Below are 27,918 nucleotides of genomic sequence, written 5' to 3' on the forward strand. Positions count from 1 at the left end.
GAACACGTGCATAACAAGGGCATTCTTTAATTATGGATGCAGACATGTCAGCACGGATGTCTAGCTCGGAGCGGAATTCCCTTTATGCTGAAATGCGTCATTGTGGCCGTTGCGCTGGCCGCAGGTTAAGGCTTTGCGGGGCCAGCAGCGGCCCCTTTAATTTCTTGCCGCGCGTTGCTCGGCGGTCCTCTCCGAGCTGCTCTTCGGAACATGGCCTACCGTTTTACCCCCCTGCCGACGGCAACCCCTTTCCACCTGTTGAAATGCTGGAATTTCTGGCCAATACTTTGTTTCGTTTCTTTCTGTGTTCTTGTTTCTACTCCAGAGCTTGTTTAGTTTCAATTGCAGCGGCGGCTGTCAATCATTCGTTCGTTCAGTTCTTGAATTCATCTACGGAACCGGTTTCCATTCCATCCATTCTTTACCCATTCACCAAAACAAAAGTCTCGAAAATGTTCTCTACAAGACAGATTGCTGCCCTAGCTCTGGCCTTGTCTTCCGCCTCTGCTGCGTGCGTTCCAAGAGACTCCGGCTCCGAGACGACGCCAACCTCGGCCGCGGTCGCCAGCGATCTCCCGGTCCAGGCTGTGTCTGCCTCAGCTTCCAGCTCTGCCGCCGCCGCACCTGCAGCTACTGCTTCATCGTCGGCGTCAGCATCCGGTGATGGCACTAAGTACCTTGCCGTCTTGTGAGTGAAAACATTTCAATCCAAAATGACCTCGTTTTCTGACCGACGGTTCAAATTTCAGTGGCGACTCATACTCGTCCACCGGCTTCTACATCGAAGGTGGCTTCCCCACTGCCTCGAACCCAATGGGTTCAGGCGGCTCAACCACCACCGGCGGTCTCAACTGGGTCGGCATGGTGACCGAGCAGCTCAACAGCTCGCTGGTACTTACTTACGACTTTGCCGTTTACGGTGCTGATATTTCCAACGACATTATCAACACTGGTGTCACCACCGACGTGATTGCACAGGTTGGCCAATTCGAGGACAACTTGGTCCCCGCTCCAACCGAGGCCCCATGGACAGCTGAGGACATGCTTGTTGCCGTCTGGATCGGCGTCAATGATATTGGTCAATGCTTCTGGAAGTCTGCTCAGTATGAAAGCTGCCCCATCGACGAGGCTCTGACAAAGTATTTCGATTTGATGCAGAACCTTTACAAGGATGGCGTGAGAAACTTTGTTCTCAACACAGTCCCTCGTAAGTCTGATTCTCATTGACTATAACGTTTCCGCCGAAAAAGACTTCTGACTAATTACTATTTTACTGCAGCCTTCTACAAGGCTCCAGCATTCAACGACCAGTCTGAGGACTCCCTGAAAGCTCTGACCACCAACCTGGACTCGTTCAACTCCAAGCTCGCCACCAAGCTCGACGCCTTCAAGTCCAGCAACACCGGTGTTACTGCTCAGACCTTCAACACCAGCTCCTACTTCTGGGAGGTCTTCAACGACCCCACCTCGTTCGGCCTTGACAGCGACATCACAGCCGCGAACGCGGACGGAACGTCTGCTGTGTGGTACGACAACTACCACCCGGGACAGGCCATTCATAAACTGGTCGCCAAGGGGTTCGTGGCTGCCCTGGCAGACTTCTTCTAGACTTCTAGAGGTTTGAAAGGTGCGGGGAAGTGATGCTCGCCCGCCACTTTCGTTGGCGGGTGAGACGTCAAGGACTTTGATGTGTAAATATTTCAGGTCGCAACCAGCTGCACATACAGACAATGTATAAAATAAGAGGTTTTCGGTCATGGGTTTAATTGAGGCCCTATCACAAGCCTCAGCCAGGCGTGGGTCTTTGTATTCGGTGCATTGCTTTTGTCCGCATGACATCAGCATAGTCTCCCATGAATGTCTCACAGTGTCCCTTCTTATTGGCACAACGCACAATGTGCAGAAAAGCCTTTTTGACGTCCACCCATTTGGTGTGATGGGGTGAAAGGGGCTAAATGCTCATTTGTACGTAAATTCTAGATATCCCAATCCATCTGCTACATAATCCGGAATATAACCTGTAATCATCGCGTACCGTGTCGTACTCAAGTACAATCAGCCAATGCTGAAACTCTGATCATGATATTGCAGTGCACTCCTTGAGACCGGCTTGCAAAAATAAATAATCCCGAAAGCATTTCCTGCCACCACTACAACATGATTGCAACTATTCAGGTGGTTGAATGCCATTGGATAGACTTCTCATACGCCCGTAAAATTAGATTCGATACCCGCCATTAGAAATGCCGTTGTGCTCTGCAACAATACATAAGCCAAGACTTACCCATGAGGGACGTGCTGCGGCCAATAGTCCTACATCCTTGAACACGGTGCTTCTGGGATGCTCACGCGTGCCAAACCTCCGAACCAAGCTCAGACATATATCGTTCCAGCGGAGGGAGTTTGAAGCGAGGGGGCACATCAAGGAGATAAACCATGTGCTGACAATCGAGAAAGAAAATGCAGTCCGGCAGCAATCAATGACTGTAGGGTGAGCAAAGACGCAGTTTCCACATAGGCACGGCTACAGAGATTGGTCGACAACTCGAAACTCTGGGTCGGGATGAACTCCTGAGATGACACCTTGCAAGGCATTGCCCCAAAGATAGACTATTGTCAAGAAGTCTGAGTTCGTCACAACCGTATCTCCAGTAAATGCTGATAGAAAGAGAACGGACTCACCTTTCGTGGTCCGGCTTGGGGATGTACACAAAAGGGGCGGAAGTTCTGCTCTAGCCAGCTGCTAACTCACCCCACGTCCAGCATGACGAGTTTACGATTGCAGGGAGCATGCACACAACTCCTTCGTAGCAGAACATGGGGAGTATAGCATCAACTGGGCCAATGACCAAGGGGACTGGTTGCTGATCAATGGATTCCCTACCGGCTGAAAGCGCGGCGTGAATGCAAGGTAATGCCTGGGTACCACTGGAAGGAAAACCGGGTAGCATTGTGGCTGATGTGAAACTAGTATACAGGCTGAGCGAGGGTTGCTGGACTAGGCTAATAGGCGGCCGAATCTTGAGACGACAGGTCTAAAGGACTGCAATGTGGCACTCATGGACTATAGCAGTTCTATTCTATCTCGGCGAGCCCGCCGGCCTGACACAGAACAACTTCATCCTGGCAAGGAGGCTCGGTTAGGGGGTCTTCTTGACAACTATAGCCGGCTGTTCGAGCAATGCCTGACTTTGAGTTCAGCGTGAAGAAGCCTTCGACCCTTGAGCGCGCCGAAATTATATCTGCATTCAATATAACCTTGCGTATAGTGTCATCGGGGCGCCTGGCCTGAAAGTCCAGACACGACCACCCGCGGTGAGCGCCTCGCATGAAGTCCGGTCCCGTGCCCGGGTGCCTGTGTCAACTGTCAAACCAAGCTTTGTCCTAAGTGACTTCGGCTTAACCTTGTTCGGTCGAGTCTACCACCTTAGAAAATTAAGCCTTGCCTCATAGATGCTAAGCGCAGCCACTTCGTGGCGTCTTGGCAATTCAACCCCTGTCGATCGGACACTCGCAGGATGGTTTCACCACGATGCCGAACCCCTTGAGGGCAAATAGCGACAAACCTTACATGAGTTGTCGTCTCGTGTGTGTTCGGAGGAAAGCCAATCGGGAATGGCTTAACCTACTTTCTCACCATGACTGGCGGCCTGGGATGAAATATAAGACGATTCCGTTTAGCGCTCGCAAGCATCGCGTGGGGCATCAGCTGCAATCCCATCTCCTTCCATTCATTACGAGGCAAGTACACATTGAAGCCCACGCATTCCTCCGGCTAACTAACACTCATTCAACCAGCTGCGCTCATCTGTCCCGGTGACAAGTTCCACTTCTTCAAGAGTCCCTCGTTTCACACACCACCTACCCATCTAATTTCCACAAATATGAAGCTGTCCTTGGCTCTCGTCACTGTCCTGGCAACCTTCGCAGTTGCACTACCCCAGAATAAAGCTGGGCAGGGAAACCAGGCTCAGGCCCAACAGCAGAAAGGTCAGGCGGCCAAGGGTGGCCAAGGTCAAGCCAAGGCACAAGGCAATAATGGAGCCGCTGCCGCCGGCGCAGCAGCAGCCAGCGATGTGAACGCGAAGGCCAACAATGGCGCGGACGTGCGTTGACCCAGAAACCTGCTCCCCGTGTATAGCAAAAGTCCGGACGCCGAGGCTGATCTATCATGTAGGGCATCACTGCCGCTGCCAAGGTCGACGCTGCTGTATTGCTAGCCGATAACGGCGATGGTACGTCGGATCCGCCATGGCTTTCCATTCAGGAACAAACTTGCTGATCATACCAACCAATAGCTGGTGCGCTCGACTCTGGTCCAGATTTTGAGAAGGCTGTCCAGGCCATCGTGGACTCTGGCAAACAAGCCGACATCGACACCCTGAACGCTGCCGGTATTGACGTCGCCTCTGTCACTGGGGGCGGCGGCAATGCTGCCGCTGCTAAGCAAGGCGGACAGGCCCAAGCTGCCCAAGGCGGTGCGGCTGCTGCCACCGCCGCGAAGAAGGGAGGACAAGGCCAGGCAGCCAAAGGAGGGGCAGCCGCGGCGAAGCAAGGTGGCCAGGGCCAGGCTGCACAGGGAGCTGCTGCTGCTGCGGCCAAGCAGGGCGGACAGGCTCAGGCGGCTCAAGGAGCGAATGCTGCTAAGAAGGGCGCTCAAGGTCAGGCCGCCCAGGGAGGAAATGCTGCTGCTAATCAGGATGCTCAGGCGAAACAGGGTAACGGAGCCGCCAAGGCTGCCCAGGCCAAAGGAGCGGCAGCTGGCAATTGATATGTTGCAAAGCCCGAGAATACTTGGAAGTCATTCCTGTTTCTTTTGATCACAAGAGATTTGTATCGCTGGAGTTACTTGCTGTCCGGATGCCATCCAGTATCTCGTACGGAATATTAGCATTGCTTCCTTGACGACTCTATGATTTGCTTCGCTACCTTCCCTGACACTCTTCCGCTACCTTGTGTCACTGCCAGGCCTCTGGACTCTGTCCAAGGCCATGTGCTCAAGAACTTTCAAGGTGATGATGTCTCTCGTCTATCTCGTATACACAGGATCTGGGGCGTGATGTGGTAAGCTCACGTGGAACAGGCATGCAAGAAAAATGCCCTGTTGAGATTTCAATAGATTCGAAAGAGTCATCTGTAGCGGTCAACATCTTAGCCATGACACGCACAAGCCAATCAGACTGGAAACTCTTGTGTTCTGTGGTGCCCGCTTACTGATCTGGGCCTAGAGCACCACCATGATTTCACTCCAATCACTGTGGTGCATGGGGGCGGATCCTACCGTTGTATCCAGTCTACATTGGGCTGCGTGGCAGACGTTGAACAGTAAGCACTAGAACCGGCCCAACATCATGCCGTACGACGCCTCCGCCCGGAAGCGCAACCTACATCAACAAGAAAACATTGCAACGATCCACTATGCGATACAGACCAGCGTTGTAACTCCTGTCACACGGTGACCATGAATTGGTCTCTGGGTCCGCTAACCGCGGGCTTGGCCCTCCTGGCTGTATCAGCCGTCGCGGCACTGGAGCAACCTTCCCTCTCCACACACCAGGGGCCCGCGCCTTTCTTCCCGCCGCTAATCGACGCGGCTCTTACAGACCTTTCCGATGGTCTCGAGAGTGGCGCGTTCACTAGTGTGGACCTTGTTCACGCCTACATCGCCCGCATCAAGGAAACAAACGACGTCCTTCACGCCGTCACAGAAATCAACCCCGATGCCCTCAGTATCGCCGCGTCCCTAGACGGAGCCCGCCGAGATGGTCATGTCTTTGGCCCCTTGCACGGCATACCTGTTCTTATCAAGAACAACATTGCTACGTCCGATAAAATGAACAACACAGCCGGCTCATACGCCCTCCTCGGCGCAACCGTGCCGTATGATAGTACAGTTGCTGCAAAGCTGCGCAAAGCGGGGGCGATCATCTTAGGGAAATCAAATCTCAGCCAGTGGTCAGATGCGAGAAGTCTGAACACCAGCAGTGGGTGGTCGGCGCATGGCGGACAGACGCACGGCGCTTATTATCCAGACCAAGACCCGTGCGGCTCTTCCGCTGGGAGTGGCGTCGCAACGTCTCTCGGATTGGCATGGGCTACACTAGGGACGGAAACCTCAGGCTCAATACAGTGCCCAGCATGCGTCAATAACGTCGTCGGAAGTAAGTGATTCCACATTGTTCTCGCTCGAAAGCGATCTTCGTTTATGTTTTGAAGCGCAAAAACCGAGGCCCCACTGTGATTTTGTATGCCGGTGCCCGCTGGCCCATAATGTGAGACATGATCATTGACAATGTGTCCAGTCAAGCCCACTGTGGGACTTACTTCGCGACATCTTGTGATACCAATCTCCGAGCACCAAGATACTGTGGGCCCACTGGCGCGGACAGTGAAGGACGCAGCTTTCCTGCTCAGTGCTATTGTGGGCAAAGACAGTTTGGACAACTATACCTCGGCCATTCCATTTGACACCGACGAGTTTCCTGATTATGTCTCGGCGTGCCAGCTTTCCGCGTTACACGGCAAGCGTGTTGGTGTCACTCGCGGCGTCATCGACATGAATGAGGTCGGAGTGCCTGAAGAAGCCGGCGGACCCCTGATAACCGCCTTCAACGAGTCTCTGGATATAATTCGATCCACTGGTGCAACGGTCGTGGATGGTATTTTCCTCCCCGGCTGGAAAGAATTCGTGGAGCACAAGTACATGTCAAGAGATCTACGTGCGGACCTTCTCACGGATATTCCCCGGTACCTCTCCCACCTCAACAAAAACCCAAATAACATGTCATCACTGAGTGATATCTCGAATTTCACTCATCATTATCAGCGCGAAGATTATCCGACACGTGACACAGTCGTATTCGATCTCGCACTCGAGGATGGCAGGAACAATACTCACCCTGACGTTTGGTTCAATCGCACGCTCGGTCTGCGGTTGGCCGGGACTATGGGGATCTTGGGCGCGATGAAGAACCACTCACTTGATGCCATCGTATTGCCCACGTACTTCGCGTCATACCCGCCAGCCATGTTAGGTACTCCAGCTGTGACTGTGCCGCTGGGTCGGTATCCGGATGACATGCCGATCGTCAAGAACGAGTTCGGGAACCTGGTGCAGCTCGGGCCGAACGTGCCTTTCGGCATCAGCTTCCTAGGAGAGAGCTTTTCCGAGGAGAAGCTGATCGGAATGGCTTATGCATTCGAACAGAGGACGATGGTGAGACAAAAAGTGCGTCCGTACTTGCGTCCCAAGACGGAGATTCGGGACGTCGTCCAGGCCCGGTTGGAATCGGTCGAGTTGGAATTGTGAGCCTGAGGTGGATGTGGTTCCATCTGACGTGTCTTCTGGGCGAAGGACAACACATTGCATTTGAATTAGGGGCAACGCGACTCGTTAGTCATCGTGTACTCCGAGCTGTCCCGTTTCGACGCATTTAAGACGATCTTTGTTGAGAACCAGAGCTGAGTGGTGGGGTCGACGCTCATCAAAGCATCACACCGTCAGAACGTGGTCCGTAGGGCAACGTGAAGTGTCGATGATCATCAGCCAGGAAAACATGTGCAGTAGGGATCGTTTATAGCTGAGGCCTCAACGCGGATATCGATCGCCGAGGGCCCTCTTTTTTAGCAGCTCGTGTTCAGAGATGCTTGAAATTATGCACCGAGTCATGTAGGGCTGAAATGGATAGTGTCAACCCAATTCGGGCGGGCGACCCGGAATTCTAGCCATCCTGATTGGCCTGAAGGAGTTCGCGATGTTTGAGGTTATTTCAGACAAGGGTGATCTGCAGCGGGTTTTGAATCCTGGGGCTCTCTCTCCTGACTGATGACTGGCTCATGGTCGGGGTATTTTTGAGCTGTGATATTTTGCTCAGATGGCCGAGCCGGGGGTAACCTTTTTCATCCTTTTGAGCTCGAACCTCATACTGGTCGACTTTGCCGTCTCTTTGCAGACGCCGCTTGTCTGCCTGTAAACATGGCCGCACTGCCGGGCATTGAGCTCCAGCAGCAGCCACGGGCGGGCGACTCACCACAGCCACGCTCCGGGGAGTTTTCTTCCAATGCAGCCACCGCGCGGAACTCCTTGGACATCGACAACTCCCACGCGACAATGAATAATGAATTGAAGTCCCACGGTATGACGGCAACAGACAAGGAAACCGGAGCATGGCCGATGAAAGCATCACCAACCGTGGAAGCCGTGAGATCACCAGACCCGGCTTCGCCCTCCTGGCCTCTTCAGGAAGACCACCAACCTCCGAACCAACTTCCACCCAGGCCAAAGAATGGAAGATCACCCAGTCATCTCTCCGAGGTCCTTCGACATTGGTTTCTTGAGATCCTCACCATCGTGGTCGCAGTTCTCCTCATCGCCGCTATTATCATCCTCCTAGCGTACTACGATAGGAAAACCATGCCCGAGTGGCCGTTCGACATCAGCCTCAGCACTGCGATCAACTTGCTGTCCACATTCCTGCGAGCAGCTTTGATAGCAGCCGTGGCTGAGATTGTTGGTCAGATCAAGTGGACATGGTTTACAGAACGTACACGACCCTTGCATCACCTACAAGACTTCGACTCCGCCTCACGGTCCGTTCTTGGGAGCCTGCGGTTGTTGGCGGTGGTGATGTGGAACTTTGGATGGACTTCTGCCGGCCTCCTGGGTATCGGGGCTGCGCTGGTCACCATTGCAAGCCTGGCAGTGGGTCCCTTCACTCAGCAGGCATTGAAGACCACCACGTGCCCAACATTGCTGCCGAATGCGAGAGCCGAGATACCAACTGCAAATTACGCCCCAGGAAGGTCATCCTACTATCGGATCGGAGCTGGTCAGTTCGAAGTCGAGACCGACATGAAAGGTGCTATGATCCAGGGATTGACGAATCCCGATGGCAAGGACAACGAAGTCGAGGTCTCCTGTGCCAGCTCGAATTGTACATGGGAGGACTACGGCACCGGTACAACCCATGCGAGCATTGGACTTTGCAGCGCGTGTCTGGATACCACTCAGTATGTCAGTGGGCCTGACAAGGGTAGCAACCTGACCATCCCAGATTACGAGGCCTTCATCAACTACGGTCCTGGCGGACAGTACATGTGGGTTGGCTATAGTAACCTCACCTGGGCATCCGACCTCTTCAGTGAGGAATTCGCCACGGCATCCAGTGTCGCCATCAGCAACTTCAGCATGCTGCTGTCCACGACTTCTCCTTGCACAAAGAGAAAGAACTCGGGCTTCTACGACTGCCCACACAAGATCTCACAGTCTGGTAATCAGTACTTCGACGGTCTCGGCGACTATATTGCCGCATCCTGCACGCTTTACCCATGTATGAAGGAATACAGGGGAAGCTATACAGGAGGCAAATACACCGAGGAGATTGTTCGCACCAAACCAGCGCTTCAGAACGAGCAGGAGACAACCGAGTACACCTTCACATACAACTATACCGCAATGCGCTCCCCTTGCATCCTCGACGACGGCGACTATTTCACTGACACGTCCAACACAACTCTGGCCTCCCATGTAATGAACGCCAGCACCTGGTATATGCCGAACAACATGTCGACCGCGCCACACATCCCAGGCCGAACCTGGGCAAACATAACGCTAACAAACCAACTGGACAACACCGTCAGCAACACCAGCGTGCCCAACGCCTGCCTGTACAAGATGAGCGGCACCTACGCGTCAGCGCTGAGCAGCCAGATGGGCTCCATCTTCTCGGCGGACTGCTCCTACGACAACTCCCAGGCGGGCCACATCAACTGCGGCGACTCGTGGTGGCTCGCGCCGCTGTGGGGCCAGATGAACGCCACCTTCGAGTCCCTCGAGGGCGCCGTCGACGACTTCGCCACCACCGTCACCAACAAGCTGCGCATGACGGGCAACGGGCCGGACGTCAAGATCGGCGACACCCCGAGGCGCTCCTCGACCCTGGGGCTGGTGTACGAGACCAGCACCTGCACGTACTTCGACCAGCGCTGGGTCTCCCTGCCCATCATCCTCGTGCTCATCTGCGCTGTGCTCCTCCTGTGGATAATCGTTAAAAATTACACCGACCCGGACCAGCCGGTGTGGAAAGGCAGCGTGCTGCCTCTAATGTTCTTTGGGCTGCACGGCCCGCCAGGGCCGGTGCACAATGGGAGGGAGGGGGAACCGCTCGATAGGAGTGCCACGTTCGTGAGAAACAACGGCCGCGCGGCCCCTGAGTTGGGCAGGATTCAAGACGAGGCCGGCCGCATGTGGGTGCGATTCCATGGTGGAAAGGACCCGGGTTTCGTCGATCTGGGCTCAGGGAAGAACCAACGGGACGCGGAGGCGAGCCTCTCGTCGTTGCTGGGGGCCCAGGGACAGCCAAAGAGATAGTCTCAGTGGCTAGGCGTTCATCCTCAATCTGGCCAAGGAGAGGGACAATTTGGTAATAGCGTGAGGCATAGTATTAGTGTACTTTAAATCATAATGCCACGGCTCCGTTCGTGTCTAATCTGGTCAACATCAGCATTATCCCTGGGCTGATTTCGGATGTGTGTCTCTGTCAGATCTTGAACCCTACTTTACAACTGACGCGCCGCCGATGATGGAATCCATCAGCTCGCGCGGACTGAGCACCACAACCTCGAAAGAGATGGCGGTCTTAATTTCCGGCTCAATACTTAAGCACATCTTCGGCTGCTCTCCCGGTGACCTCACGGGTACTACTTAATCGGCGCCCACGGGTCTTAGCGTCAAGGGAGATCGATAATAGCCCTAGGGCCCGGTGACTTAGCGCCTTGAGGGTCTGCATGTGCCAAGCCGCAATAGACAGACCGGCTTACTGCCGTTTCCCAAACTCGCCTACCATCTGTTGACTGGTGCGAATTTCTTGCTTTCTACTCCCATCCGCAGATTAGGGTGGCACGGCAAAGTTACCCGAGAAACGCGTAGCGTGACGTGGTATTGCATCCTAGGCACCAGCGAAGAGGGCCATAGCCTGCTACCGGCACATAAGTACTCATCCCAATCTCAATATTGGAGCTCTATCGAGTATCCTGAAAATCCCGGCCACAAGACTGACTGCCCAGTATGGAGCGAGGTCGCATACCATACACTCAATCTGAACTCTCTAATTCATCCATGCATCAACATAAATCGCCTCAGCCTCTAACTACCTATGTAGAGTGCATACCACGGTGCCCGAATGCCCCGGACCTCCGGACTTTCTGCCAACCCCATCATTACTTAATTATATTTATACTTATATTCCATATTTTACATATACAATTCTGATACCATGACTATAATCTTAACTAGATTGCATTATTTTTCATGAACACAAATAAGAAATGAAGGCCTGCTGATTGAATATGTATTGATGAAGTTGTATCTGAGGGCATTCGGAAACCCGGGGCGGTCGGGCACCCTGGTACCCGCCCTGTAGTTCATCACATCCCCCACGAACAGTGGGGATCAGCCAACTCCTAGGGTACAGTTCGACCAATTTGATTATTTAATAGCTTGCAGTTGGTGGTCACCCAACACCTTCTTTTCCCATTCTCTCACCACACTGCGAATCCAGCACCTTGTTTTGGAGCTACTCTTCAGGTATCCTGGATGAACCGCAGGCTATTTCACGTTTGTTGACCTTCATCCATACGTCAAGTTGTCAAGAAACTGAATATGAGTAACGGAACTGCTTTGCATCCTTGCTATCCCTTGGGGGTAGTCATCCCTGGATATGTCGCCCCAAGCGTGTCAACCGTGGAAATCCTCACAAAGTTCACCTGGACTTGTTTGAGCATTCTCCTCCCCACCTCTGTCTTTGTTTACAGTCGAAAACGCCCGGTCTCCCGACCAGACACGGTTGCGACCTTGTGGTTTGTTCTGTGCGGATTCATTCACCTGGGCCTAGAAGGTGTGCACGTGCTTTCATTCAATGTTTGTTCCGTCGTCCTCATGCCCAAATCACTAACAGGTGAAACCCAGGATATTTCGCATTCTATCACAATGACCTCGCAAGAATGTCTACCACTCTGGCCCAAGCATGGAAGGAATACTCACTGTCCGATTCTCGGTACCTCACCTCCGACAACTTTTTGGTGTGTATGAAGACCGTTACTGCAATCCTCTGGGGCCCTCTCTCATTTGTCTGCGCGTGGTGCATCGTTAATGATCATCCCCTCCGCCATCCACTCCAATCCATCATCAGCTTGGGTCAGATATACGGCGACATCCTTTACCTTGGGACAAGTACCCTCGAGTTCGTCCGCAATGGAGTCGAGTACTCGCGACCAGAAGCCTACTACTTCTGGGGATACTACGTGTTTCTCAATGTCATTTCGATCATCTACCCATGTTACCTGCTGATTCAGAGTACACAAGAGACCGTGGCGGCTTTTGCGGCGGTCAAGAGCTTCGGAAAAAAGAGGTGAGAGGAAGTGAAATAATCTTCGTTGGAAAGGCGCCAGTCTGTGCAGTACAACGTGGAACAGAGGAATATTGTGCATCTCACTGGGATGGTTGGCCCGAGAGGTGATGGTGGGGATGGGGGCTCTGGTCTCGACGTGAAGCTCTTCGCTCGACGAAAGGATTCCAGGATTAGGCAAACGAGGATTGTGCAAGCCCCGAATTTTATCTATAAATCTAGTCGCGTGGAATTGGACTTTCAGTTCAATTCAGGTTGGATTGCACAAGCCAAAAATTAAGAAATCTCCGCGTAGTGGCTGTTCGCGGAAGCGGTGATCATGGCGCAGACGGTAATCTGATATTGTTCACGTTGGCGGCGGCAAGATGAAGGACTTGAAACCGGGAGAGGCCCAGTCTTTTGCATCCGGAGAGTCCACATGGTCATTTTAATCATGCTCATTGACAATGTTTCCATGAAATTCTTACTGGATCTTCATGCATCGTGTCGTGCTACGATCAGTTAAGCAGATTGATGACTGAAACTATGAGATTTATCCAACGGCATCTGAGCCGAAGGTGCTTTTCTCAAAAAGCTGACGGGGTCGGTCTACTCTGCCTGGACTTCAATATAACCCCCCGCCTTTTCACTTAAGTGACTTGTCCCTCAATTTCTACTGCTTGCGCGTCCGAAACCGCTGGCATCCAATTCCGCAACCAACCGGGTTCCAGGCAATTCAGGTGGGTTTCTTTCATCTCCCATCTCAATCGGCCCAGAACATCGGCGGTCATCTTGCGGCACCTGTAGCAGATCTGCTGGGGTTTTGTATTGACCTTGATCCTGAGACATGGTGTCAACATGCAGCGCACGTCGTCTTTTGAGTCTTATCAAAAACCATGTAGCCCAGATGGCTGCCAAGGATACGAGACACCCGGCTACAATACCAATGATCGCACCGGTAGATATACCACTAGTGTTCTCATTCCCCGGTATTGTTGCATTCAAAGAGGAGGTCGTACTGCTAGGTATAGAGGTTGGAATAGTGGTTCGATCTGCTGACCTCCAGTTTATTTGGATCATGGGCGCCCAGGCTGTCACGGAATCTATCATGGATGTTTTTGTGATGGTGGGAGGTTCCTCCGCGGTCGTGGTGAGGACGGTGAGGTACGGGAATGTTTGCATGAAAAGGCTCATTGAATCCTCGGAATCGCACACCGCCATAGTTACTGTTGTAGATGTAGCAAGGAGAGAACAGCTTGCTCCGGAGGTTGCCATGTTGAAGCACGTATATCCACTTCACAGTCATCATGGTATCCTGTTAGCCCTGGTGTAGAAACTCGAGTACAAGGGAGATATGTCTAAACTAACCTTGGGCAACATCCCACAGCAGTCTCTCCATCTAACATCAAGAACTGTACCGGCCACTGGGCGTCGCCATTAGCGGTAGCTGTGCATGCACTCGTATAGCCGTGTGGACAAGCGAGACCCGGAGAGTAAAAGCCCCATCCTAAGAATGGCGAAGAAGGATATGCAGCGCCCGCCGTTGTTGGGGGCCAGCACTGGGTTGCGTCTATCTGCAGAATCAGAAGCTCATTAGACCAGAAATGTCAAGATAACAATGTGATCGACTCGTACTGGTGAATAGCGACGGCGAAACTGATCACTGCCTAGGAAATCTCACTCACCACGCCGTTCATGGATTCGCTTTTGCAGGATTGTCCGCGCCAACCGACCCTGCCATCCGTAAAAGTCCCCGGAACCTTGATATAGCCACATGAAATTGGGGGAGTGAACGTTGTGGTTAGTGGGCCTAAGATAGTCCTAGGTTGGTTCACAAGAGTTGAAGAGGTGCCCATATCGAGACGGTAAATCACTCGAGACAGCCCTATGAGGTGGCTTTCTGGACAATCAAGGAGCGGACAATGGTGAATGTCTTGAGCAAACACCGGACGTAGCCAAGCGCGTAGGCGAAAGCACTTGTGACTCGACAAGCGTGGATGTTTGCACCAAAAGGGTAAATGTGAGAGAAAATCAAAGAACGGCTGGGTTCTGGGAAAGAAAAAGACAATGACAAGAAAATAAATTTGTGCTGCCAGGTCCCACAAGACAGGTAGGGGCCAGGGGCAAATTCACCCCTTGCATAGCTGAGTTCAACTCAGTTACACAACATCAAAATCTTGGAATATCCACAACTCCATTGGAAGAACACAAACGCCCGGCTGTAGGGGGCCAACCTTTTTTTCGGCCACAGTACATATAAATAGACTGAATTGAACCCCTCCCCCCCGAACTAATAAGTGTTGAAGGCAAAGAGGTAATGTTTCCTGCCGTGGGGTCCGTACATCAGGGCTCCCATATTTTCTGGTAAAGAAAGAATGTCCTTAACATCGGTGAGATCAAATACCAATCAATACATTCCCAGTTGATACGCACCTATTCAGAAGTCGAGTTGCAAGTCACAAGCCTCCATGGTATGGCGCAGTTGAAGGCTTCAACCGATGTTGCAGCACTGAGAAGAGAGAAAATATTCTCTTGAGTCGAGACGTCCTCGCCCGATACCACCGTTCTCTTTTGTTCTACCGCTCGCCACGGTCACATCGCGCACTCTGCAGAGCTGACGGGAACAGCTGCCTGTCAAGGCAGTTCCACACCCCGCTGCAACATAGCGAGGGTCCGCTGCCTGGGCAAAGGCCTGAATTCCAGAACGCTGTGTGGAATCCAGTGTAATTCCGTGGTTCTTGGGCTATCGTTGCGGCGAGTGCTTACGAATCATCGCAAAGACAACGCGACCTCAGTAGTGTGGTAGTAATCATCCTAATTAGCCACAAGCTCAGAGCGGATGCCAGTAGCGTTGACAATACGTTTCAACGGATCGAATTCAGTCCTGATCCTGTTGCAGGCAAGAGCAAAGTGCATATCAGTATCATACATCCTTAAAATGACTACCAAAGTTATTTCGTAGCTGCACGACAGCTAATGAGTGAACACTCAGAGGGGCTTTCTGCAGGCACCACTTCGTCTTCGCGTGTCACAGGTTCGACGATTAAGACAAAGTTATGTGCCCCCATCTGGCTGTCACAGGCTTCCGAAGGACACATCAGATCCGAATGTGCCAGTACCCGCCTATTCAGTCATACGAGAAGGACATTGTTTCTGAATGTCATCGTCAGACCCTGGATGGACGAACTATTTGTCTCCTAAGTTTTGCAGAAACAGGTCACTCCACGAGTGATTCGTGATTCCGGAGCATCATGAGATTTCCAAGCGTTCTTATTCCGTTCTCAATACTTGGGGGGCCTAGGTTAAGAAGACACGCCGGTCTCAGGAAACATCAGTTTCTGCTCGATGACAACGAATCTGCCGTGATCTATTTTCACGGTCCCAGTTATGGGCTTTATTCCAATATTGATAACAAACGCCGATGCATACTTCTAGAAACACATTATATAGGGAAGCAAATGACATCGTTATGTTGGATGCGTTCTCTCGCCTCACAGCGTCCTCGGTCCTCATGGGTAGTTGCTGGTGTCCCATTCTTCAATGAGAATTGCCTTTTGATTTGTCCGACGAGAACTCTCTTCCCCGAAATCACGTCCCGAATGGTTACACGCTACCATAATAATAAAAAGTCTCTACTAGATCGTCAAAGCAGAAAGACATGTTCAGAAAGGCTGGTTCGTAACATTCTCGGATCAAGTCTGGTGACCTTTGCTAGGGTGTTGCAATATGCAATAGCCTGTCATAGGGGAATCTACGATAGTTCAATCTGCAAAGAGATAACCTGTTGCATAGCAATCAACTACGGGATAGCCTACCATGGGACAACCTGCCATGGGACAACCTACCATGGGGTCACCTGCTATGGGACAACATGTAATGGGATAGCCTAACCTGGGATAACCCACTATGGGATAACCTCCTGCCGGCCAGCGTACTATTTGTCGATTTGCGTTGAGATGATTTGTTTTGGATCTCCGTCTGCAAAAGTCTTTGTCCTGTTGTTTGGCAGCAGGGACGTCAAGTGCGTCGATCAGTCATTATTACGGAAGGAGTGGCCGTCGTGGTGTGTGCAGACCATGAGGAAACTCCCAGCCGGGCTTCCGAGATGCCCACCTGAGATGCATCAAGAGCCGATCTGGTGGAATGGCGAGTTTCCGTCCTGGGTTTCCTGATGTCGTTGCTCAATTGAATGTGACGTGAGCTTCAACACATGGGCCAAAATGTGCGTGTGTCCAGGACGAACGAGTTGTGGAGAAGAGGCGGGCTGTGGCAGGAATCATAGATCGTCCGCGCAGAAAGCGAAGACCGGGAACGTCCAAGGCACGCAAGGCCAGCAAAGTATCCAGACGAGTCCACAAGTTGAAAGGCACGGGTCCCAAGAAATGGATCAAGCCTGCCAATCTGACCAAGGGACAAGGAGAAGCGTCCCAAGTGTTGGCTTCAACAGCCTGCTGAGAAGGCGCGTGTGCGTGGGTGTGCGTGGGTGTGCATGGTGCAGTCTGCTGACTAAGCTCCCACTGCACGCCCCTCTGGCTGCCTACTTCTGTAGTGCCCAAGGGCCTTCTGAATGCGCTCCTTCTTTCTTTTAGAGATAGCGCCCACTTAACTTGAATTGGCGTATTGTAGGCCAGCTGCTATGTCTCTCGGCCCTCTCGTGACAAATACTTTGCAACAACTCAAGAGCCCGGACAAGGAGGATGGTGACGACAAGCCCGGAATGCTAAGCAAGCATGGCCGAGATGGAAAAGGACGCGGAAGTGTGCCACATTTTATGAGGCAGTCTTAAGGATATCCTTCTGGGTTAGTCTCTATAAAATAGCTTGTAGCCTTTCCTTTCCAATTGTAAATGACCCTACTCACAACTACTAGGCAAAATGAGATTGAGTTGATTAGTCAAGCACATTTGGTTCTTAAATGATCTAATTTCTTGCACAATATTACGTCCAGGAGATCCTTGCGCATCACAAATGTACAAGTATCAGGGCTCTTTGCAGATTTGAAAAATGTAAAAGAACCATGATACTGGTAAGAGCTGCTGAATCAGTCGCAAATACAACCCTAAATGAAAAAGACCAAAGCGCTGACGTCGATGACTGAAGTGTGTACGCAAAGGCGATTAAACTTATGGGCTTAGGATAGGACTGAGGCCCACCTAGCAAATGAATACTACAACTTTTCAAGTACCAAGGCCAAGGTGCACTGGTTGGCTGGATTTATGCCTAGGTCAAAATCCTGCTGCAGGTTGTTGCCCACGTCCTCGTATCGGCAAGGCGGGTGCCCAATCATCCGAACGAGGACATCACATGCTGACGACCAGCAGGTACCTACCAGCACGGACAAGATCGATGAAACGTGGTGTCGAATTCAAAGGTCTTTGCCATGCTCTCAGCTCTAGAGGAAGCCCCTGCGTCAGAGCACATGTCACTGGGCAAGTTTATGCACGCTGGCGAGCAAGTGAGGATGGTGGTCCTGCCCTTCCTGCCCGGAAATGAGGAAACGAGCGATCACCTTGGTGTAGGTGGACGAGGCCACAACGGCAGATAACTGTTTCTTCGGCCTCACACTCTGGATCAATCGTCACAGGAGATGCACATCAACACATCCTGGAAGGCGGGGTCGTGATGTACAGCAAACAGGCTCGAGAGTCAACTGGTAATGGGACAGGTTTGACAGGCGCGCCCCCAGATAATCACGTATCACCAGACATACCGATATGTGTTAAATTTTCCGACGCGAGGGCCAAAGTCATCGAGATGTTTCTGTGCCCGAATTAATAACGAAGGTCAGTCTAGCTCCCAGAAGAACGCGCTTGATTTGCTGTTATTTACAATTTCATGTCTGCCTCGCCCACACAAAGCCTAGAGGTAATCTACATGCGTTGACACTTTTTTAAGTGTACTAGAGACTATGAGGGGTACAAAGGAATTCGTAATTCGTTGTGGGACGCTGGACCGTCCCGCCACATCAAGCAGCGAGACGAGAACGACGCCCACGCTCGTCTGTGTCACTGGACGACACCACAGGCCAGAGCTCACACTCTGCTCATCCCATGTCGGGAACGAATTTATGCGGCTCCACCCAAGGCCCCGAGGAGGGCACCCTTGAGAGTGAAGAATGGTCAGTCGACGTGCTTATGGATCAGAGAACACGAGAGAACTTACGAGGCCACCGGCGCCACCTGCCGCGCCACCCGCCGCTCCTCCAGCTGCTCCACCGGCTGCGTTTCCTCCAGCCGCACCCCCCGTAAGGCTACCAAGAAGAGCGCCAAGTCCTCCAGCTCCGCCCTGTGCGCCGCCCGCGCCGCCCGCGCCGCCCGTAAGACTACCAAGAAGAGCGCCAAGTCCGCCGGCACCTGCAGCACCACCAGCTGGCTGGGCAGCGGGAGTCTTGGGAGCGGCACCGCTGGCACCGGATGCCTTGGGCGTAGCTCCGGAGGCAGTTCCCGAGCCGGCACCGGCCTTGGGCGTGGAAGATCCCGCACCAGCACCGGCCTTCGGCTCCGCAGCCGAGGTTCCGTTGCCAGCCTTGGCAGCACCGCCTGATGCACCAGTGGCGTTTCCTGCACCTGCAGTTGCGCCACCTATTTCCAGTCAGCGTCGGGACGTGCAAATCGCGGTCAACAATGGCAACACTTACCTGCTGCGCCGCCAGCGGAGAAGGTCTGGATAGCGGAGTCGAGAGCGGTGTTGATCTGGCCGAGAGACTGCTGGGCGATGCTCTGGCCGATGGCGGGGATCTTGGACACGACGGCGTCACCGAGCGCGGAGGCGGCGGTCTTCTGGTCTGTCAGCTGGGTAGCGACGACGGAGGAGACGCCGAGCTGGTCGAAGACGGGCTTCTTGGCGATGAGGTTCTGCACGGTCGTGTTCGCTGCGGTTGTCAGGCCGGTGGCGGTCTGTTGCAGGGACAGGGCGTCTGTCAGGGAGAGCGCATCGGTGCCCTGGATCTGTGTGGTGGCGGTCTTGATGGCGTTCTGTGCGTTGGTGCTCGCGCCGAGGATACCGGTCACACTGTTGGGGTCCTGGGCGTTGACGCCCTGGACGGCTGTTCCGAGCCCCTCAAGAGCTGTCTGGACGGTGCCGATGGCCTGCTGGACTGTTGCCAGGTCCCTCTTGTTCAGGGATGGCGCCGCGATGGCAGAGCCCGCAAGGAGCGTGGTCAGGAGAGTGAACTTCATTGTTGCTGTGTATTACTTGGTATAAAGTCGCCTGGGCGTAACTGGCATCCAGTGCCGCGGAAAAGAAGGGGATGAGTGGGTTAATATCTGCTGTCGAAGGAAGGAATAGGCCGAGTACGAAAAGGAAAAAAAAAAAAAAAAAGCTCGAAGGGATGCCGTCGAGATAAATAGTCCCATCTCGAGGGGCTTTTTCTTTGGACGTTTTGAGTCGCAACGAACGGGCCTTCTTTTGACATCTTGGAAGCCGAATTTCTCCCAACCTCTCCTCATTGGGAATAGACACAGCCACGCGAGATATGTGACAAGCGACTAGGTTTCGATGCACGCAAGCGACCCCTGCCGCTTGGTGTTCCCCGATGTGGAAGCGCGAAGGAAGTTTTCAAACTATGAATCAAGCTTGTCTGTCGAACCGCTGTGTTGGAAGATCGGTCGAAACACGACCAGGTCTCGGTAGGGGTCAAGGCGGCTCCCCACGCCCCTCCAAGCACGGCTGCGGAGCGCAGGGCGATCGCTGGGGGATCGATTGGAGATCCAGGCACTTGGCTAGCCGGCAACTTGCGATTGGTCCGCCATCTGATTCCCGACTTGCCTATATTGTGTGTCTCTCACCTGTCGACTCACCAGGCCACACCCCGGGCCGCTTCGATTGTTGGATCCAGCCATCCCTCCGCCCACGCATCAACTGCCAAGTCAGCCAGTCGACCGTTCATCGCATTTGTAATTACTGGAATGGGTCGTCCCAGAATTGCGTTGACAGTTGACAGCCTCCCAGGAGGGTGGTCGACCGAGACCGAATTGCAGCAGAAAGTCGTCTCAAATCAGTGCTTCATGTGTTTCAATCACTAGGCCGCATCAGGAAACTCATGAGAAACACACAGCACAAAGGCATTGCCTATTGCGCCTTCCCTCTTCTACAGTCCATGCGAGGACCTCCGTGGCAAGCTTTGGGGTTCAATCATCCAAGGCCCTTGGTATCACACCCTCCATGGGCCCCTTTCTCCCCGATAGGCCCTAGAAGCTCAGTTCGTCTGCTCCATTAGGCTCCCCAGGCCGCCTGGGCGCCCGGGCACGCTTGATGAGGCAGACCAGGCACAATAAAAATAGACGCACAAAGCCACTCAGGTCTTATCATCCCACTTCCGGCTGTCCTTGGGACGACGAGAGTGGCGATGATATCGAATGCACATGCAAGGGACAGGTGCTTTCGGCCGAGGCCTTGAACTGCCAGCATATTAGGGTTCAGGGCCTCACCTCAGATCTGCCGCACACGCCGGGCTGAGAATCGTCAGAGCAGGGTCTTCGTCCTAGCCTTCGCACGTCTGGCATCTCGGCGTGGAATCACTTGATCTTTCGACATGTCGTCTCATTCTGCGTTTCCATCTCCGCGATCAACCCTCCCATTGGGGCTCTGCGACAGCATGGGCCCGCAATTCGTACGTCATGTCTCCAGTATATGTTTTTCGTTATGGTTAATGTCGATCAAACCTAATCGCCGTGCTTGGTACCACGGTGGCAGAAACAGCCAAGATGTTGCAATCGCTTCTTCGCACCGCCTCGCAACCTCTCCTCCTGATTCGGTCTTGCGTACGGCGTCAGATTCTGGATGCAGCCAAAGAGGTATGCATCGTTACTCACAACAGCCAGCACGCCATTACTTTCACTGCTGTAGAGAGAACCTGCTCACCTGTAGCCCCCGGGAGAAGATTCAGCGGTGTTTCAGACATGCCTCTTAAACCTTAATTGCACATCCACGTCCACATCCACATACGCGTGTTTAGATTAACAGATCGTCTGGCTCCACATAATACTGTGTAGCTGCGTGCATCGTAATCTTGGATCAGGCAATCCGACGGTTGGGAACTATTGACAATGTGATTCTCCGGTGCCAGGGTTTCCACTACTACACACTGTTTGAAGGGGCTGTCAAAGTTGCTTTGAGTGTGCCTTACCAGAGAAGGGATGAAGACTTGCAGATTCCCCACGGACCCCGACTTGACTTTTGTGATATTTCAGGAGATTCGCGGGCTGAGAAAGTCTGGCTGAGACGATGAATCTATCGCAAACTCACAAGAGGGTGAAGTTTTGGATGAGGACGAGAAGAGGAGGATGCATGTTTGTTTTGTTCTCAGCCTCAAGATCTCCAGTTTGATCCGCAGTCGAGTCGCAAACGAATCGCACGTGCCGGAATCTCGGCTGCAAATCAATGAACACACCACGATGCAGCCATGTTTGCTGGGCGCATCACCCGCGAACGCGATCTGCGCTGATCTGACACCATTTCCCACCGTAGTGAGCAGGCCTATGATTCGTATGCCGATGGAATGGCCCACAGTGTCGGCTGGCCCCGAAATGTGAAACCAGTGCCGAATGTCAAACCCGCGCCCCTGGCGTTGCAGCCCCGGCAGTACGGGTCCCCGGACCAAATGGAAGGGCGCCCCAGAGGATTGCATCGATTTCCTATTACGGTAAAGCCCCTACAAAGCAGTGATGGAAGGCATTTTGTCTCAGCTCACAGTTGCATTGCCTGAAAGACAGCATCCGGAAGCGGCGGTTGATGCGTCCATGACTCAACTTGGACAATCGAAGAAGATGAGGTTATTCTCAGTGCTTCTGAACGACCCGGGTAGGAGAAATACACAGCGGGTGAAACGTGTCATAACATTTCCCGGTGGACCGTGATACCATAGTACAGACCAGATGCGAATGGTCCCATCCTGAAGTGATTGCGGCAAGGCAAAATACATGTTGCTTCCGAATCTTCCAATTGATTGTCCAGATCCGTAGAGAAGAGGCTTTACTGAAGTCTAGAATTTGTCTCCTAATTCCCCGAAAAGAAAATGTGATTGCCAGTCAGTAGCTTCGCAAGGCAAGTCCGACCCAGTCTGGCAGGATGAGGACGGTCTGATGTCCACACGGCCTGCCTTTCGACCTGGCTTTCGTCCTGGCTTGGTCCCAGGAATTTGCACATGATCAGCCGAGGCGCAATAACCAAGCTGCACTCCACTGAAGACCAAGGCCCGCTCTGTCCGATAGATGATCTATCTGAGCTAGCTCGCTTGCCTCATCTCCATGCCTGGGCGGCCACTCACTTCTTCTTGGCAACAGGAGCTGCAAATGTCTTGTCGTCGACGTAATAGGTCTCTGGCTTGATCTTCCAGAGGCATCCCAATTTGTGACGCGTCACTTCCTCCATGGCCTTGATGTGCAAATTGGAATCGACTTCATCATCCAACTCATCATCTCCCAGGGAGAAGTTTTTCTCCATGGCGTAGAAAGCGTAGTCTCTGTAGAAGCTGCGAGACAGTCCACCAGCCCAGAGCTGATCGGCCTCAGCCTTGGTTTGGTACTATGTAACCCAGAGTCAGCTACGAAGCCTCGATTGCTCAATGATGGAAAAGAGTGGAGTCAAACAGAATAATGTCGGGTCATAACAGTCGCAGCCCCCGATCGAAGAAGTGCTGCTCGACCCCTCGAAAATGGGGAAAAGTGGCCCAGAAAGTACTCACCAGGGGATTAGCAAACCAGTCAAGCATAAACTTGCGGAGCGGCTTGTCGGCATCGCCTTGTGCCATCTGAGCCTGGGCCTGATTCTTGCCAGGCCAGAGCAGGCTGAAGGCGGCGCGAATGTGAGCGATCTCACCCTCGGAGCGATTGTCAAACTCGAGGTAGCTGTTCATCTTGCTGATCAGGATATCGATGGCGTGGTTCTGCAGCTTGGGCACGCCCATGTTACTGGCAAAGACCCAGAGGTTCACCAATTGCGGCCACGACACGCCGCGTTCGGCACAGCATGGGCAGAGCGTTCCGTGCGCGGGGAGGACAGTGTCGCTGTACACCCATTTCAAGAAGTGAGCCAAGGTGGTGGAAGTGGAAATGGGCAGTGCCAATGTCCGGGTTTTACCCTGGGCAGAGTTGTTTGCCAGTGCCGCACGACAGAAAGCTGACTTTCCGATGAGAAGACAGCTGTGGACGAGGATGTGCTGCTTGCTGCTGGGAATCTTGATCTTCACCGCTCCCACGGGCGGGCTGAGATAGTCAGTAACAATTGTACACCTTCTGAGAAGACGACAAAGAGAAGTGGGCCACAATGTGTGAGGAGGAGAGGTCTGGGCAAGGTTGGGCCTACCCGAACGTGGCGATGATTTCCTTGACCTCATCCCAGAGGCGCTGCTCGGCTGCCTCCAGCTGATCCTCGGGATCCTTCACGCAGGCCACAACTGAATTCGTGCTGCCACTACCAGTAGGCTTCTCCTTCACAGGGTTAGAGGGCTGAGTCGACTGATCACCCAGCATGCTGTCCGCGTTTTTGTGGATGGCAGAATCAGGAGTACCGAGCGACTCGAGCAGGGACTTGGTGTCGAACGAGCTGGTATCTGGGCTAGTGGCCCGTCTGCTGGCAGCGAAAAGTCCGAAATGACTAGTTGATGGCATGGTGTATGCTTTCGTTGTAGGATGGCAACTCTGTGACATTCAAAGCAAAGTCGGGTGCTTTGAGAAATACGACGCGGTTCCCTATCGTTGTGTCGAATTAGTTCCTCAGCCCAGATTGCCGAACTTGGATCAGTTATTGGCATAACTGAGGAGTCATTGAAGTGCTATGCTTACAAGATATTGTTTCAATCAAATGCCAGTCAGGTGTCCGGCCGGGATGCGTGTGATGGAGAACTGAAAAACTCCCTGGTCCACGGGTTGCCACACTCTGGGGCAATGGTGCATAAATATTCTATGCAGTGTCTGCTTCCATACTGTTTGATGCCTTGTTCCCCCACACATATGTCAATGAGGAAGGAAACAATGAAGCCTGAGGTTCTATCAGTCATCCGGTCACCATCAGTAATTAGAAAGCCCCTCCACATGATTGCAGAATACGAGACAAACGAGCTCCAAGAATGTACCACTTTTGTCTTAGTTGCAGTAGGCTCCCGGCACTTATGTCTCATTGATGCAGTAGTTACGACGTCTGAGGGACCTTCAACGATAAACGGTTGGATAGCAAAGCCGTTTGTCAAATACAGCGCAGCCTGACCCTAAGAATGTTTTGGATGGCACTTGCGATGCAAGACAATGGAGCATTGAAAGACCCATGAAAGCGAGATGTTGAACACTCACGCCCACCGCCCATCAAGACTGGTCAAGCAGTACTGAAAGCATGCAAACACGGTCTACTAACAGAGAGCTAAACCCAATACCTCTTTCTCACTTGCGCTCGGATGCCTGAAGTGACTGCCTCAACAACGATCGGCCACTTCTTTGTGCGCAATTACCTTATGTCCACAGATCAGGTCTGCTTGTCGGCAACCGACATGTCGACACGTGTAAGAGCCTGGTCCAGATTTGGGCCAGCACACCATCGGCCGTCGGGAGCTTGACTTCAGAGAATCATGTCGTCAAGAGGGTTAGGGCTTCATCGCCGTCGACAAACTGGTCGGAGATTAGTCGCCGGCACCAAATCCGCATTTGGGTAAGCAAACCCCGGGCAACGGGCCGCTCCCTGGCAGGATGATTCGCGCCATTGGACGTTGAGATAGGCATGGCACCATAGCTACATGCTATACTACATTGGGGTCTTAGGTATGACCTTACGCGTTCGTATCGGACATGCCTTGCATGATAACACCTCTTTCCAAGGTTGTGCCCGCCAGGATGATAGTCGCGAACGAAGTCTAGCCAGGGGAGCATTCCCCACATGGTTCTGTCTAGGCGACTCCAAGGTTGGAGATGACCGGTAACGTTACCCCAAGAACCGTTCCTCGAATGCGGAGTCGGTCGAAGATATGCCTGATGACGATTCTCGCGTTGATGTCTGCCGGGTCTCGTGAGCGGTGACAGGGCCGGATAAATAACACACACATCCGGCGACCATGACGTCTACACGATGGACTTCACCGTCGATTCTTCTCAAAACGTTTTGTCGTGGCTGGTAGACAAGATACGCGTGGCAATGAAAGCTCCGACTTTGAAGGCAGGCCTTGCCGGCCTATGGTCAACATGTTTGTCGAAACACTCCGCCACCAAATGCGCTCGCGCTGCTAACAGACCTTTGTAGCACTTGTTTCCGGCGACTTTCTTGGAATACCAACATTGCCATACAGCGCGTCTGATGGGACTTACGATTTATCTGGCGTTCATACGATCGTGGTAGATGCCCAGTATGCATCGTCCGTGGATGATTCCATGGCCACCTTGATCCCGCCGACCCTGTTCGAGTTCGCTCAGACATTTGCCAACGACCTGAGCACCAAATTCAACATTGACGCCACAGTCACCAATGGCACCAACAGTACGACGGACAGCATCTTCCTGACCCTGGCCGATCCGAGTGCCTATCTTAACGCGTCAGGAGATCCATCGTCAGAGGGTTACTCTCTCTCCGTCACCTCAGATGCCATCACTATCACTGGCGCAAGCCCTCTCGGTGCCTGGTGGGGTACGCGGACAGTCCTGCAACAAGCCACGCTGAACGACGGGTCTATTCCACTGGGCTCTGGCACAGACACTCCCGGCTGGGCGACGCGAGGCATGATGCTCGATGCTGCGCGCCACTTCTACCCAAAGGAGTTCATCACGGAGCTATGCTCGTACATGTCGTTCTTCAAGCAGAACACGTTTCATCTCCACCTGAGCGACAACCTGTACAACAACGTCGCCATTTATTCCGAAGAGCGGTCCCTCGAGCTGTACGCCCGCTTCAGGTTGTGGTCGGACGCTGAAGCCGTGTCGGGCTTGAACAAATACAGAAACGAATCTTACACGCGCGAGGACTTTGACGAGATCCAGTCGACCTGTGCTGCTCGCGGGGTCACCATCATCCCGGAGATTGAGGCCCCAGGTCACGCGCTGGTGATTGTGCAATGGAAACCGGAATTGGGGTACTCTGGAGACCTGAGCCTGCTCAACATCAGCCATCCAGAGACGATTCCAACAATGAAGACGATCTGGAGCGAATTCCTCCCCTGGTTCCATACCAAGGTTGTCTCCATCGGCGCGGATGAATACACCGGCCCGTCGACAGATTACAACGACTTTGTAAACGCCATGGCCAGCCACATTGGCGGTGAATCGGGCAAGCTCATTCGAATCTGGGGCACATTCCCACCCGTCTACAACGAAACATACAACAACATTTACCAAAATGTCTCAGTCCAACATTGGGAGTACTTCGAAGATAACCCATACTTTGACTACATTCTGAACAACTATTCCGTCGTCAATTCAAACGATGACTACTATATCGTCAACAAATGGGCTCCTGCAGGCGGATACCTGAATCACATCAACCTGACCAAGACATTTTATGGCACGCCGCCAGACGCAACATACTGGCGTCCGAATGTATTCGACCAGAAGAACGCAACCAACAACCCATCCGAGGCCGACCCCTTTGTTTTGGGATCCATCGTTCCAATGTGGAATGACTACGGTGCCAACACATCGGTCTACACCGAAGCCTATTACGCCTGGCGCGACGGCATCCCTGCCTTGGCCGACAAGCAATGGGGAGGAAACCTGTCAGAGACGGACTTCGGCTCCATATTCGAGACGCTTCAGGCTGCCGTACCAGGTCAAAATCTGGACCGGACTGTCCCATCTGACGGCGATGTAATATTCAATTACACTTTCACGGGCAATTCCTCATTCGCAGACGAGTCTCCAAACAGCTTCCCCATTGAGACCGACTGTGCATCCAGCGGATCACTGCTCACACTGTCACCGTCTTGCTCAGCTGTGACACCGCTGTCATCCAAGGGCCGGAACTACACGCTCACTCTCTCGGGCCTGACCATTTCGTCTCTCGACCTTCCCACCAACGCAACACTGCTCACTGGCAGCGACTCCACGCTCCTGCTAACGCCCAACATCACCTTCTTCGCTGGTGGCAACTATTTCCGCCTCAACACATCGCTGCCTCTCAACGAGACGGTTGACCTGAGCATCATCGCCCGAGGCAACAGGACATATGCTTCCCTGAACTCTGAACCCGAGGAGCAATTTTTGACCCAAATTGGATACAACGGTCTTGGCTTCCACTGGGCGGAAATCGCCTTTGAGGCTCCTCTGAGTAAAATCGGTGGGGAGGGAAGCGGATGGAGCGGGACTTTGGGCGGTTTCAGTCTGACTTCGACGGCTTGAAAGGATAAGTCTTGGCCACGGCTTCGCTGCTCAAGTCAGATAAGCCACAATTGGTGTACATAACTTGAAGACCGTTCACATGAGCGTATGTCTATCTCAAGCGAGGGCATGTTCTCGGCAGTCATCAGCCGCGCGTGTTCCAGGCTAACCTATCTGATCAATTATTTGATAAACCAAGGTGGATGGGAGGGGGGGGGCGTGGGATGAATCACTCCCGACGCATCTGTG

At 53.0% G+C, this 27,918-nt stretch overlaps 7 protein-coding genes across 7 annotated transcripts; 5 read left to right on the forward strand and 2 right to left on the reverse strand.

Annotated features, from left to right (window-relative positions):
- Window positions 1-452: 452 nt before the first annotated feature.
- INS49_003992 (uncharacterized protein) lies at window positions 453-1,608 on the forward strand (the record flags this gene model as incomplete). Its single annotated transcript, XM_043164782.1, has 3 exons — window positions 453-688; window positions 750-1,207; window positions 1,280-1,608. The coding sequence occupies 3 exons, from the start codon at window positions 453-455 to the stop codon at window positions 1,606-1,608; spliced, it is 1,023 nt and encodes a 340-aa protein (XP_043018432.1).
- Window positions 1,609-3,884: 2,276 nt separating this feature from the next.
- INS49_003993 (uncharacterized protein) lies at window positions 3,885-4,771 on the forward strand (the record flags this gene model as incomplete). Its single annotated transcript, XM_043164783.1, has 3 exons — window positions 3,885-4,106; window positions 4,178-4,235; window positions 4,299-4,771. 3 exons carry the CDS (start codon window positions 3,885-3,887, stop codon window positions 4,769-4,771), a joined length of 753 nt encoding a protein of 250 aa, XP_043018433.1.
- A 690-nt stretch (window positions 4,772-5,461) lies between these two features.
- On the forward strand, window positions 5,462-10,369 carry INS49_003994 (uncharacterized protein; the record flags this gene model as incomplete). The annotated part of the gene is made up of 4 exons (XM_043164784.1): window positions 5,462-6,161; window positions 6,390-7,305; window positions 8,151-8,314; window positions 8,361-10,369. 4 exons carry the CDS (start codon window positions 5,462-5,464, stop codon window positions 10,367-10,369), a joined length of 3,789 nt encoding a protein of 1,262 aa, XP_043018434.1.
- A 1,631-nt stretch (window positions 10,370-12,000) lies between these two features.
- INS49_003995 (uncharacterized protein) lies at window positions 12,001-12,411 on the forward strand (the record flags this gene model as incomplete). Its single annotated transcript, XM_043164785.1, has 1 exon — window positions 12,001-12,411. The coding sequence occupies one exon, from the start codon at window positions 12,001-12,003 to the stop codon at window positions 12,409-12,411; it is 411 nt and encodes a 136-aa protein (XP_043018435.1).
- Window positions 12,412-18,447: 6,036 nt separating this feature from the next.
- On the reverse strand, window positions 18,448-19,560 carry INS49_003996 (uncharacterized protein; the record flags this gene model as incomplete). The annotated part of the gene is made up of 3 exons (XM_043164786.1): window positions 18,448-18,483; window positions 18,545-18,963; window positions 19,020-19,560. The coding sequence occupies 3 exons, from the start codon at window positions 19,558-19,560 to the stop codon at window positions 18,448-18,450; spliced, it is 996 nt and encodes a 331-aa protein (XP_043018436.1).
- Window positions 19,561-22,598: 3,038 nt separating this feature from the next.
- On the reverse strand, window positions 22,599-23,991 carry INS49_003997 (uncharacterized protein; the record flags this gene model as incomplete). Its single annotated transcript, XM_043164787.1, has 4 exons — window positions 22,599-22,602; window positions 22,650-22,906; window positions 23,067-23,586; window positions 23,687-23,991. The coding sequence occupies 4 exons, from the start codon at window positions 23,989-23,991 to the stop codon at window positions 22,599-22,601; spliced, it is 1,086 nt and encodes a 361-aa protein (XP_043018437.1).
- A 1,444-nt stretch (window positions 23,992-25,435) lies between these two features.
- Window positions 25,436-27,690, forward strand: INS49_003998 (uncharacterized protein; the record flags this gene model as incomplete). Its single annotated transcript, XM_043164788.1, has 2 exons — window positions 25,436-25,550; window positions 25,607-27,690. The coding sequence occupies 2 exons, from the start codon at window positions 25,436-25,438 to the stop codon at window positions 27,688-27,690; spliced, it is 2,199 nt and encodes a 732-aa protein (XP_043018438.1).
- Between the last annotated feature and the right edge of the window lie 228 nt (window positions 27,691-27,918).

The sequence above is a fragment of the Diaporthe citri genome (assembly GCF_014595645.1).
Source record: "Diaporthe citri strain NFHF-8-4 chromosome Unknown scaffold_11, whole genome shotgun sequence".
Taxonomy (NCBI): domain Eukaryota; kingdom Fungi; phylum Ascomycota; class Sordariomycetes; order Diaporthales; family Diaporthaceae; genus Diaporthe; species Diaporthe citri.